This window comes from Balaenoptera musculus, chromosome 8 (genome assembly GCF_009873245.2).
Source record: "Balaenoptera musculus isolate JJ_BM4_2016_0621 chromosome 8, mBalMus1.pri.v3, whole genome shotgun sequence".
Lineage (NCBI taxonomy): Eukaryota > Metazoa > Chordata > Mammalia > Artiodactyla > Balaenopteridae > Balaenoptera > Balaenoptera musculus.
This window is the reverse complement of record NC_045792.1, coordinates 77,958,481-77,973,010: the sequence shown is the minus strand read 5'-3', so window position 1 is coordinate 77,973,010 and position 14,530 is coordinate 77,958,481. Positions and strand designations below refer to the sequence as shown.

The 14,530-nt window shown below is 34.4% G+C and overlaps 1 protein-coding gene across 1 annotated transcript in view; it reads right to left on the bottom strand.

The window, feature by feature from the left end:
* The window catches only part of ANO3 (anoctamin 3), a 200,359-nt gene that overhangs the window by 92,432 nt on the left and 93,397 nt on the right, over positions 1 to 14,530 (bottom strand). Inside the window, exons 5-7 of the mRNA XM_036861881.1 lie at positions 13,911 to 14,011; positions 5,957 to 6,001; positions 598 to 729 (exon numbers count right to left, since the gene is read on the bottom strand). Of these exons, the coding sequence (XP_036717776.1) occupies positions 598 to 729; positions 5,957 to 6,001; positions 13,911 to 14,011 (278 nt within the window). The remainder of the gene's footprint in view (positions 1 to 597; positions 730 to 5,956; positions 6,002 to 13,910; positions 14,012 to 14,530) is intronic.

Here is a 14,530-nt window from a genome sequence, read left to right as displayed (position 1 = left end):
TAATAAATCAGAAGAGAAACCATCTTCTTAAAAAAAAAATCATTTGGCTGAGAAAATATACACTTATAAATAATACAGGGAATATCAAATATTCATTTTAATATCCTTCAGTTTATAAGGAAGCCTAAATGTCCTCATATTTCTTATTGAGCATGGAACAAGAACAGATTGTCCGCTGGCTCCCATAAATTTTGTACTACCTTAAGCAATGTGGTTCCAAATAGAACACATTAAAAATTGATGTCATTCCCCAATACTGCACTTTCCGAGCTAGCTTGTTTTCAGTACTTCAGCGACAAGCAATGTTTCTCCCTTCCCCTTCATATCCTACTGTTCCATTATAGAAAGAGTTGTATGGAGTAAACATGAGAGCCAATGACGTAAAGAGCAAAAGGGTGACTTCAAGAGGTGGTGGGAGGTGGGAGGGGTGTTCCCTGGCACGGTCCAGTGGTTAAGACTCCACGCTTTCACTGACAAGGGCCTGGGTTCAATCCCTGGTCGGGGAACTAAGATCCCACAAGGCATGGCCAAAAAAATTAAATAACTAAAACATAATTTAAAAAAAGAGGTGATGGGAGAAAAGAGATGGGAACTCACTGGTGAATTCGTGCACGGCTGAAGGGGCCAGTATAGCAGTCTGACTCCTCCAGGTCTGGGAAAGCTGACTTGTCAAGAACCATTGGGTTTTGGGACATCCATTTTTTGATTCTTCTAAAATATTTTTGCACCCTGGAACAAATTCACATTTTAGAACTGAATTAGGTTGCACTCCAGAGCCATGCCTACCTTCCACTACCATTCTGAAAGAGTTCCCAAAAGACATACACACACCCACATTCACACACACATACATGCATTATTCCTGTACCCACACAAAGGAAATAATTCCAAAGCAAACCAAATCTTGCATTTATTTAAACTCTTTCAGGGCAACTAGGTGATCCTCATAAGAAAAATCTGTGGAAAATATTAGAAAATCATCATACATAAAGATGGGGTAGGAAAAAGCATAAAGAATAAAACCAGCAAGATTGTTTATTAAAGTTGAGTATATGTACGTATATATCTATATCTATATATGTGTGGCTATAGATCACTTTAAGAAATCTATAGCAATGTGGCTCCAGAAAAGTGGAGACTGAAAAGAGAGAAATGGCTACACTGCACTCAAGGCATTCAGTTCTGGGAGCCACAGGTCCTATGGTAACAGCAAGGGTTTCCGGTCCAGAAAAACTGGGTTCAAAGGCAGCTCTGCATTATAGTAGCTATGGAAACTTGTATAAGTTATTTAATTTCTTGCCTTGGTTTCTTCACCCATAAAATAAAAGTAATAGTACTGACATTGCTGGAGAGTTGCGAGTTGGTGTTTTACATTAAACTTGATGATTAACAATAAGGAGAGTTGAGTCAAGGAGCCTTTGTGGTACTTTTAAGACTTTAACGGGCATATAAATCACCTGAAGATCTTGTTAAAATGCAGATACTTGGGCTTCCCTGGTGGCGCAGTGGTTGAGAGTCTGCCTGCCAATGCAGGGGACACGGGTTCGAGCCCTGGTCTGGGAAGATCCCACATGCCGCGGAGCAACTAGGCCCGTGAGCCACAGCTGCTGAGCCTGCGCGTCTGGAGCCTGTGCTCCACAACAGGAGAGGCCGCGATAGTGAGAGGCCCGCGCACCGCGATGAAGAGTGGCCCCCGCTTGCCACAACTGGAGAAAGCCCTCGCACAGAAACGAAGACCCAACACACCCAAAAATAAATAAATAAATTTATAAAAAAAAAAAAAAAAAAAATGCAGATACTAATTCAGTAGACTTAGGGTGGGGTCTGAGATTCTGCATTTCTAACTAGTTTCCAGGGGTGCTCATCCTGCTATCCACTGACTGCGCTTTGAGGGGTGGATTTAGCATAGACATCAGGTTAGAGAACATTAAAACACTGTTTCAGGAAATCTCACATGAGGATACTTTGGCCTCAGCTTTAGATTACAGTCACAACTCAGTTCTATGTGGTATATGTACTGATTGGAATCATATTTATTTTTCAAAAGACAAAAATGAAAGCAAAAGAGATACTGACTCCAGAGATTGATTCTGAAAATGAGATTCTGAGTTGCTATAATAACAGCTGTGTTTACTTAAAAAATGTGCTATATTTACACACTATTTATGAGGTTCTATCTTTGGCAGTTTTTGGACTTCTTCTGCAATAGTGAGTCAAAGTGGCAGGATAGAATATTTTCCTAGAGAAGTACAATGCATCTTAATATTTGGCCAACACTGCTTAAACTTTAAAAAATTTAGTACAGCAATGTGCAGGCAGACTGTATCTTCAAAATGATTTCATTCAATTACCATGTATATATAATTTGAAATAAGCATCAAGTTTTGATGTTTAGCATGTGAAGAAGAGTTTGGACATTTTCTTTGCCAAGTGATGTTATCACTTAGATGCCAAGTCTTTTTTGGTTTTGGAGAGACCAGAGCATTTCTTTCTAGCCTAAAATAATAAATGAGTGTTATCTGAAGTGTCCATTTTGCTTCTTCTTATTACAAAGAAAGCCTCTGAAATCACAAAATATCGCTGTATTCCAGCCACTAGTGCACAGACATGTAAAAACACTGAATGGATAATATAGTAATTACTCCAACTTTTCAAAGTTAGCCTAGTGGAGAAAACAATGGGATAAAAACTTAGAGGATGAATTTGCCAGTCATTGAAATTGAGCCAAACATTTTCAATCTTTGAGCTTTAGGTTCCTCATCTGTAAAAAGAGAAAGTAATTCCATCTGTCCTACTTCATTAGGTGGCTAGGAGGATCAAATAAAAGGAGGCATCTGATGACACTTAGAAAATGCTGATAGCTATAGCACCCAAGGGCTTACTATCTCTGACAAAATTGCAAACATACTAGAAATAAATGCCAATCAAAGAAATTAAAGAAATGAAATAAAATGACTTTTAGACCATCACTGACATTTTACAGAAAAATAAACCATATTATCCGTTTAGGCTTGTCACGTACTTTCTGTGAAGGAATACATGATGTCTAATAGTGAAATGTGGTCAGGGCTGGATCTGAATCACAGGATGTGAAGATCTAGCTTATTACTTAATTTATTTGATTCTCATTCAGTTTTCTCATCTATTAAATGAAGGGATATTGTGATAATTAAATAGGTAATGACTGATCCCCCAGTGCCCAGCACAAAGTAAACACTCAATAAATACTTATGATAATAATAAGGAAAAGGAGTATCACCACTACTTCTACAACCACCACTACCACCACCATGCCACCAACATGATCTAACGTATTTCCTACACTCTACCAAGCTTTTATCACGTTAGCCATCTTGCAAACTCAAGATTTCATGGTATAATGTGAGGATGACTTCTAACAGAGCTTTAAGTTCCTTTGCTAAAATCAGTGGAATGCAGAGAATTCAATGGAAATTGAAAAGAAATCTGGATTAAAGGGTCAAAAGAACGTGGTCAGAGCACAAACTCTATCACACCATCTGTGAAAGCTAGGGGATGAGATGTGGGGTGGTAAGGAGTGGTGATAATGGAGTCATTTATTTTCCCTGATCTGCAAACCAGTTACTCTTTGTTCTGCCCCCCTGAATGGTCCTTTTGAAGATGCTTTGATAATTGAATATGAAAGTACTTTGTAAACTAATGATAGATAGCAGCAATAATAAAACTATAGGCATTTCCTTTCGACCTGCCTGGAGAAACGATGATCTTTGAAACCTGGATAATTGCCTGTACATATTTACACCTAATGTTTACTGGTCAAATTACCCATGCACAAAACATCTTTCCCACGTCAGGAAACGGAAAGCACAAGTGACACCTAAGTACACACAGACTTTTGCTTCCCTCTTTCCAATTGTCTAAAAATTGGGTTTTATAATTTTATAACAGTGATGCCCGTACACACACACACACAACATTTAAATTTTCTCTTCCAAAGGTCAAGTTTAAAAAAATCAAAATCAGTCATTTCCTTAATTGAAAGTATAAACTCAGGCAAATACCAAGACAGTCATTTTTTCAGTTTAATATGTCATATAATTTTATAAATGCCTTTCCTATTTATTTGTTACCCTCCCCCTATGCATCCACTAACTCAAAGAACAAAGAGAACTATCTGTAACATGTAAACTGTAAAGCAGTAGACTATAGTAACGCTTAAGGTACATTAACAATTGTTTGGAATAACTGACAACCTTATTTTCATTTCATAAAATTAAACAAAAAATAATAAACACAAAAGATAATAAAACATATTATGACACATAATATAGCAATCATTTTTCTAGTTTACTTTTGTTTGACCAAAATAGTAAAGAAAAACATTTTTCCACTATTAAAAATGTTTCTTTAGGATTTAGAATATACATGTTTATCAGGAATTCTAAATACAAGTTTACTCTAAAACTAAATTATGACAGTATTACATAGATATTTGTTGTTAATTTAATATACAGGATTTTATCCTTCTGTGAGTCTCTGAAAGGAAGATGCCTATTTAGCAGAAAACACGCTAATTATACAGTGGCAAATCTCACTAATTCTATACAGCACCCAGAAGCAAACCTAAACATGTTTTATCAACATATCCAATATTAAACATGCAGAGAAAAATATGGAAAACCTGCGGTTGTAAATTTATATATTATAATATTCCAATGAATTTGACCTATTATGCAAAAATAACTTTGGAAATTTGCTTATATAGACCAGGAACGAATGGGCACAAGAGAAATGATGAAAACTCATTGTAAATCTGAGCATGTTAACCTGACAAACAGAAGAATCTGACTGGCTAAGGAACATCATTAATTTTTTAAGAGCCATTTGAGTACTAATTCCTTTAGCATTCATTCAGATTTCAAGTTTTCCCCCTCATGATTTACTTTTCTTGTCACTCATTCCTACCAACCTAAATTTAATGTTTAATAGAATACAATACTCTCTTCTAGAATTCAAAATTTTCCTATTTTAGAGTTCTAAATTATATTCAGACAGTTTCTTTGGTAAAAGAACTAGATTTATTAAATTCTTTCCTAAAATGGTCATATATTTACACTGTATGATTTTGCTAGTTTTTGTGTCATTCTAATTTGCAATATCCTGCAACATTATTCAATAGGGCCTCCTCTATGGCATTCACATTCTATTTTTGTTAATTGATTTTTTTGCAAGGAGCAGAAAAACAGCGAATTATTACAAGCCTTTTGTTTGTAGAGTTCATTAAATGGAAGCTCATTTTCTCCAGTGAAACGGGGTCAAGGCAATTCAGGTGGGAGAGTTTCTTGTGTCTCAGGGTTGTATTTTAATTAATTCCTTTACCATAGCTACTGTTACCACAATAGGTAAAGAGATGTTGTTTTGAGATAAAGCTCTTGAAAAGAAGTTTCCTTTCAATACCAGAATTGAAAGAGAGGCAGGTTCAGCTGGTGGAATAAGAGGAGGTCCATAATACAAAAGATGCTGTATGGCCTTGGTAAACCACCTCATCACTCTGGATGCTAGTCTTTCTTTTACCATGTCATCAATAAGAGGTTTGGATTAAATTATCCAAGAGGCCTCTACTGTGTCTATTGTTCTATTACTCTAGTGGGTCATCGTTTACCCATCAATCCTGGTTTTATAACTATTTTTTAAATTAAAATCTCTTGAAACACTAACGTGCAATTAAAATCCTTGTTGCATAACATTATATCAAGGAAGGATTGTGGGAACAGCAATGGTAAATAGAAAAAAAAGGGATCATCTGATTTTAAACATTGTCAAATTTGGCATAAGTCATTTTGAAAATATCTTGAACAAATCAGTAAAGTTTTTCTTTCTAAAATTTACAGCTGCTGATATGGATAATCAAATGTATTTTTTATTTTTTTCCCAAATGACAAATTGGTCATAAACAAATTTCATATCACCCACCAACCTGCCCATTGATTTGCTCCTCTGGTCAGTGTAATAGGATTTTTTCCTGAAAAAAAAAAAGAAAGAAAGAAATCAGCTGAGGAAAGTCACATGAAAATAGTGAAACCAGCGAGTGACAACATTCAATTATACTGAGCATTTCGGTACTCTAATTTCCACATGCTAAAGAAAGACACGAAATGAACCGGTATAATAGGAAGAACTCTGAACTTGCATTGTTTCAATTTCAGAATCTAAGTTATTAATAACAAGACACTTTCATAAATCAATAGATCACTTTTGAATATTTGATTTTTAATTCTTTTTTGAAAGTTTGTCTTCTGCTACATAATGCATATTAACCAGATCACTTGCTTGTATGTTATATAAAGTCATCTATTGATCTAAACACATATGTAATGAATATTTATGACTTTGCAAAGAATGTTAAGTTATAACCACTAAAAATTTAGAGAAAAAAAGAGGGTCTTTACCCTCAAAAAGCTACTTTTCAGCTGAGGAGACAAGTGATAGTTATAACAAAGTGTGATAATGCAGTAAAACAGAGAGGGCTATGGAAGTACCTGAGAAGGGATCTCAATTAGTTTTCATAGATGGAGGAGAAAGGAGACAGGGACGCTTTCCCAGAGGATGTGTTATCTGTGTTGAATCATGAAGCATGAATGGCAGGAGTCGTCTGAATGGAGTACTTAGGACATGGCATTTTAGACAGAGGTAGCAGCATATGAAATGGTTATGGGAGCAAGACTAAACATTGTAAGATTCAGGGAACTTTGACTAATTTGTTAATTGCTGGGGTATAAATTGCAAGTTGAGGATAATAATAAAAGAGGTGAGGGGATGATGAACAAGGCACAGAGGATGAGGGGTCTTACCACTGATGCTAAGGTTTTTGGGTGAAAAGTTATAGGAAGATATTGAGTGTTTTAAGTAAGTGTGTAGCATTCTGATTTTAGAGAAACTAAATATTCTAGTGACAGAGGTTAGTTCACCTTCTAAAAGTTTCTCACTAAATCCACGTCTTGGAGCTCAAGAATCTCATTCAGGGCCTTCTTAAAATGCCTCTTTATCCCCACCCACCAAAACCCATTCCAGAGAATCAGGAAACTCTTCCATGGTGTGGTATCTAGAAAGCAGGGCTGAGTGAGAGTCAGGACAATTGATATTTAGTCCTGTGTTATTAACTTCTTAGAAAACTTGAAAAACCTTCTGAGCTACCATATTTCATTGCACTCACCAGTCATAATCCTAGAAAAGAATTTTTAAGTTGTCTCTGACATACTCTAACACTAAATTCAGATATGGAGTTTCAAGGCTTGCTCTGTCTAGCCTAAACTCACACTTTAAATATCACCCCCCTTCATTTTATCAAACACACACAGGTTTGTGTGCATACATCATTCAATCAACTTGGTGCTTTGTGACCACCTAGAGGGGTGGGATAGGGAGGGTGGGAGGGAGGGAGATGCAAGAGGGAAGAGATATGGGGATATATGTATATGTATAGCTGATTCACTTTGTTATAAAGCAGAAGCTAACACACCATTGTAAAGCAATTATACTCCAATAAAGATGTTAAAAAAAGAAATCCCTATTGGACTATAAACCCGTCTTCTCTCCGAACCTCCTCTACAAAGTACTCTCTTGCACTATTTACCCCGTATTATATAACTGTTCAATGACTATCCTCTATAGGAGATTGGGTTTCTTGAAGACAGTAGCTTCAGTTCATCTGACTTTGTGTATACTTGGCACATTCTTTGGTAAATAGTAAGCATTCCGATGGCTGATGAATAAATGAATGGGCTTTTGTTTAATTCACAGTTGCATTTATTTCCTTCAGTGCCTGAGGGCACTTTGAATTTAATAAACATTTACTAAATAAGGTATCTCTTAAAAAAAACTGCAAATGTAGAAACTGGTTTAAAATAATTTTCAGCATCAAAAAAATCTAGGAATGTGATTAAGAGGAGATAAAGATTATGGTTATAATGATCAGTTGTGGATATGGTAAGGAATGATATAAAAGAACAAGGTGGCATTTGGATAAAACATTCTTTTTATTGCTGCTATTTTGAAATACTTCTCTTAAACATTTTCTTTTTTAATTTTGAAATGCTTTGGGAGAAATAAGAACAAGTGAAGGAAGAAAGTCATACAAGATGAATACACATATTTTTTAAACCGCTTATACTGTAAGAACAAATAAAATTAAGAGACTCATTTTTCCCAATTAACTAACATCCTAGTTACCAGTCAAATCTAGGATGAACTATGTGTGACAATTAGTGCTGTCAAGTCCTCTTACTTGAGGACCGGTTAGGTTATTGTTTATCTTGAGGACATGCCTGTAATGGGTGTATCTGCTTGGCTATAGAAAAGGGTGCGATTTCTTTTTGTACTTGCAATCTCAGTGAATTGCCTGTGACGCATGTTGCATTCTGGTTTAATGTTTATTCAGTGATAAAAGGGTTATCTTTCTCTTTTATGTTTGTGGAGAAGTTTCCTTCGTTGGGGGAGATTTTGTTTTTAATTATATTTCCCCAACATATACAAGTGTACCTTTAATTCATGCAGTCAATAATAACCTGCAGTTTTCCTTAGTTCTTCTGCATAAATGAGCCTGCAGGACCAAATTATTTCCTACCCACAGTCCTCACTCCATAATTTATTAACTGTGTATTGTTCATGGACAGAGCTTTCTTTATTTTCCCTTAATTTTTCATTTGAAAGATTCTTCTATTCTACACCTTGCATCAAGACAGCATTTATCTACCTACCTACTTACCCATCTATTACAACAACCACTCAAAATTATAAGTAAATAATTATCTCCATCACTGTTTCCAACCAGCATTTCACACAGCCAGTGGCCACTTGTGGAGATGTCTGTGTGGCCAAATGAGAAGGACGGTCACATGGGTGCGACCCTGGGTCCCTGCTCCTTGTCAAACAAAGCTACTGCACTGTTATCTATTCTATATATTGGGCTCCCTGTATGTTATTACATTACTTTATTTTTGAGTGAGATATCCTTTGCATAAAAAAGTGATCTAAGTTTAATCCCAATTGTGATAAAAGATTGCTCTTAATGTTTTAAAAAATGTTCCCCCAAATTTGCTATGATTAAAATATTTGTGGGAGGAGGAGCTTGAGGAAAGATGGAAGGTTGACCCCACCTTTGAACTCAACCTGAGAAGCTACAGGATGACTGAATCATCTTAAAATATGTTTGACCAATTTAATGTGAGAGAAGGGTAAGAATGAATAGGAATCACCTTTGAATCAAAAGAAAAGTAATGAATGTGGGAATTGATATTTCTGGAATGTACAAGACACAGGCTAAGTCTTTCCTGATAGAATAAAAACTAGAAAATGTGGACTATTTTAACTCTCTGAAATTTCTTGGTTAGTTTGGAAACATCAAGTCCAATACGCAAGCCATATCTACTTTGGAAAAATAATCAAGAAAAGAAATAGCTAGAAAACTTATGTACATAAAATTCTACACATGCAGAATATCAGGCATAAAATTTAGATAAAATGCTGAAGTTTCATGTTCATACAGTAAGTTACCAGAAAACTTTTGAAGGAAGGGTTATAACTCTAATAATTTTTTTCTGAATAAATTTGCAGTTTTTCTTTCTGAAATGCAATATATAGGTTTCAACACTGAATAAATACATGGAATAGTCAAGCACGGATATGTTTTTATGCATAAATCTTTTAAAAATCTTGTCTTGAAAAAAGAGATGTATTTTTCCTATTTAAGTTATTTGTTATTCTTGTATATTTTACTTTTAAGACAATATATATGTTCCTAAATATGATAACGGTGGACATTTGGAAAATGAATTGGTAATCATGAAAACACTTTGCCACTTATTCTATGCTTGAATAACATTCTCTTTTTATGAGCTGACTGCTATCCCAAATTTTAGGTGTACCTTATAAATAAATCAGAAGTTGGTTACTAAGGAGTTAGTTAATGCTACATCTATTATTTAAACTGATCTGTAAATATGTTCTAAAAGAACTCTGTGTTCCAGCATTTCTCAAACTGTTTTCCCAAGAGCATCATCATATTAAGATTCAAAAAAATTCATCATCACATGGAAATTAAGGAAAGACTTCTCTGTGTAACTGTCTGTTGAAATTTATAAAACTTATAAGAATTATTAAAATATTAAAAATCTTCAAGACAATATTTCTCTACCAACTGTAACAGAATCATTTGGGATGCTTGTTAAAAATACCCAATCTTATCCCTGACCTAATATGCCAGAATCTCTGGATGTAGGTTCTAGGGACCCTCATTTTTACTAAGTTTCCCAGGTGATTCTGATGCATTCTGAAGACTGACAACCATGTCTCTAAAAATTCCTACAGTAAATAAACTTATTGTTTAACTTAGAAATTCAGGAACATATTTGGTCACAGGATATTTTTCTTTTACATCCTCTGGAACCAGTGTTCCTTTGACAAATTTTGGAAAAAAGCTGTATATTTTCTAATATTTATATTATTAAATCAAAAGCATCACAATGGCATTTTCCAAAATTTCAGTAATGTGGAAATTGTGAACATTATCTTGAAAAACATATTATAAAGAAGAAATTTGAGCCATATCATCAATAAAAAGAGACAGTAACTGCATACATTTCATGGTTTTCATATTTCTTTCTTTGGATGTATCAGAACTCTTCTTTCAAATGCAATCTTACCAGAAAATAAAAATGAATATCATTTATAAAAAGCAAAACCATCAACTGAAGAAAACATCCTATTCAAAACCTCCGTTGAAATAGAAGGACACTATGGTACACAGATTGGAGACCTAGGATCTAATTTATACAAACTGGAGACACAGTCTGGTAAGGGAATTGTTTTTAATGAACTGCTAAGGTAAAGACACAATTAAATTTGATACAGATTTTTTAAAAAAACAAAGTTATGAGAATATTGACTATTCTTTCAGAGTTCCTCAAAATTTATCTGAAAAAGTCAAGAGTAAGGGAAATGAGAGAAAAAAGGTCAATGTGCTCTAACAGACTTTCAATTTTTAAAATTAATAAAATCCAACTGAGATGGTGGAATGAGCTGTATGAAATGTGTGATGCTGTAGATTCTGTTGCCATCGTCTTTGTAAGACTTTTTCCCTATAAACTACAGCAGAATGGACATACTTTGAAAGTATATTGACAAGGAAAGGAAAACCATCTTTGAAATTATGAATGTCAAATATTTGGTGTAAAGCAAACATGTTAACCAACATTTACTTTTTCATTGAATTAAAGTATAATTTCAAATTAATAATAAGTGTCTTTGCCAGGGACTAAGAATCAAATGATGACAAATTCCCCCTTGTATAGCAAAAAAGAATTCAGTCTTTTGGACCCCTGGCAAACACGTGCTTTGTATAAAGTCCAGAGGAGATAAGTGGAAGATCTGCTCCTTTTTTGATGGAATATTTTAACACAATGTTCAGTTAACCTGAAGAGAACCTGAATACTGAAATCCACTGAAATGGCACGCTTTGTGATAGTCTCTAAGGGTTTCCTCCTTTTAGATCTACAAGGAAATTAGTTTGTGCATAAATTCAACTATACCTCTGCTTAGGAACAATGGTGAAATCACAGGAATAGGGGTAGGATAAAGATATGTGAAATCAGGCTTAATTTGGAATTTTTTAGCAATTTCACCCTGATATCAGAAAGTAGGTTATTGTCTTGGGTGTCACACTTCTTTTGCATCTTTGTTTATATCTTGCAGTCAAAATAGAACTTGTTTAAGATAATTTTGTAAGAATGTAAACAAATAAAATAATAGGGACCCACAATCCCACCCATCAGAAGCAATCATGTTTAGCATATTATATTTTCTTCCAATTTTATTTCTATTCATTTTACATTGTTGAAATCTCATTGTATGAATACATGCATATCCTTCACATTTTATTTACATTTTATTATTTATTAGTTCTCTACAATCATTAATAAATCCTTGTACCCATTTGTTTTCTAAATGAATTATATTGCATTGCAAGGGTATATCTAAATTATTTAAATCCTCTACCATTGAACATAGGAGATATTTCCATTTTTCATAATTATAAATAGTACTTCGGGGAATGTTTTTACATATTTTTCAATTATCTTCTTAAGATAAAAAGTGGTTATGAAAAGTTTTAAGTCTCACAGAAAATAATTTTAAATTCAGTTTCAGAATATTTTATGGTTTGATTCTCACCATAAATCAACAGAGGTTCACTATATCTGTGTGAGGTTTGAAGAGTATTACTTGTGAAAGTCTTTGATAATTTCATAAGTTAAAATGAAACTCATTGTTTTAATTCTGCATGATTTTGTGTAGCATGCATATATACAGACCAAACAAGAAGAAAGCAGATAGAGCAAAGTCAAGTATTCTCCCATTATCAGCCTGTAATAAGTCACAGCATGTATTTCAAAAGACTTTTTAGAAGGAGATGTAGTGTCAGCAGGAAAAAATTCCTCAAAACTCAAGACATGAAGAGTTGCACAGTGTACACTTACTTAGTTGTACTCTCAAGTTTGGTTCAGTAGAATGACCTGAATTAAAAACAGTCCTCTGTAGACTTCAAAATATCTAATCATAACACAAATAATATCTCATAGGTCCTTACTTGCTTCTTTCAGGGACCAAGTTTCATAAAAATGTACAAACTTCAGGTTTTTGTAGGTATCTTATTAATAATTTATATAAGGTGCTAAAGAATTCAAAAGACTTTACTCATTTTCTTTTGTTTTTTATTTTGTTATTATTATTATTTTTGCCAAGCTCTTCAAGGTATTATTTACCTATGTTATAAATATCATCTGTACAGAGAATTTTGAAACTTTTACTCAAGTAGGAATGGGAGTCAATTTAGGTATCTAATTCTAATATTGTCACAGTAAGATTCCTCTGTAGTTGCCAACGCTTAATCAATTTCTGTTTTGTGGGCAATGACTATGGTTGCATCTTCCAAAGCCTGAGGTGTTTCAGATGACTAAAAAGACAGTGATCAACATCCCATATTTCATCTTGAATACCGTAAAGGCGTGTCATGAGACCTGAGGCCATCAGCACTCTTACAGAGTTGGCCTCTTTCATGCTACCAGGTCTGAGAAATTTCTCCATATTTTTGAATTGCACTCTTACTGTTCATTCATATTCATTATCTAGAGGTTCTTTTGCTTGGTATCTTGTTACCCTAAACCTTTTTAAACCTTCTTAGCAGTTGATAAAGCATACTGAGCTCCAAATAAGTGTAAATGTTCATACCTTCAATGTGAGTTAAAACTTTGCACATAGTAGAAATACTTGAATTTTATTGAGAGATCATGAAGGAAAGTGATAGATTCTGCATATAACACAAAACACACAATATGGGGAAACACATCTACTCAATTTTTGCTTGCCTATAGGAAGGACTGAAAAATCTTTGAACTGAGAAGGGCTTTTATTACCATTTATCCTTTGGCATTGAGGACAGAGCTAAGAAACCATCTGGTTGAATTCCACCTGAGGAATGATTCTTGCTAACTGCTATACAGAGAAAGAACACTGTATCTGTATACATAAGGATGCTACACACTTACATTTCCTGACTTTCACAGAAATAAGAGTTCCATCTATCTATATTAAATAAGAAGCGAAATTGATCTTGGGAATTATAAGTTAAAATTTGAAAACAACTATTTTTCCCCTCCCTCTAGTCAAGTCCAACTAGAAATGATATAGCTGGGAACCAGAACGCTTACCACATTAAGCAAGCAAATTAGAAGGAAAGATAAATGTCCAAGATAAGCTAAACTTTGGAAGAAAAAGCATTTCTTCTGTAGAAAGAATTACATTTATTGCTCTCAAGTTTTGCAAAAATCAGGATCATCTTAATATACATTGAGACAGGATGAAATAAAATGTGAAAGTACCTGAAGGGCATCCTGATATTCAGCCTCTCTGCATACTTGCACAGCGTGTCCCATGGAATATGAATTTTAATAAACATGATATCAGGGTTTGCAACAGCTGGCTGCAAAGGACAGCAGAACAGACACCACTTAGAATCAGAGCTGATAATATCATGCCATAATTTGATCTGAGAGGGAAGGACATTGTCCCCTTGTCTACACATGAATCATTATCACACATTTAAAAGGAATTTATATGAATAAATTTCTTAATACAGAAATACCTTAATCAAAATGTACTAATGCCATCATATGCAAGAAATAATCATCCATGTGAGTTAGTGCATTTTCTTCCCTTGATCATTATCAAGATCCAGAATCCCCAATCAGAACAATCATGAGCCAATTAGGAATCTGAAGTTATTCTTGTTTGACACCTTCTCATGATCCTCTCTTTCCTGCTCTGGGGCGGCGGGGTGGGGGGCAGCGGTGGTAGTGGTAAAAACAACACTGATGGTTGCTACCAGTTATTCATTCACTTATTCTTCTAACACAATTTATTGAGTAATTACTCCTTGAGAGGTCCTATGAAAATCCTGGGGATAAACAGAGTAAAAATCCTACAAGTCCATAGCCTTACA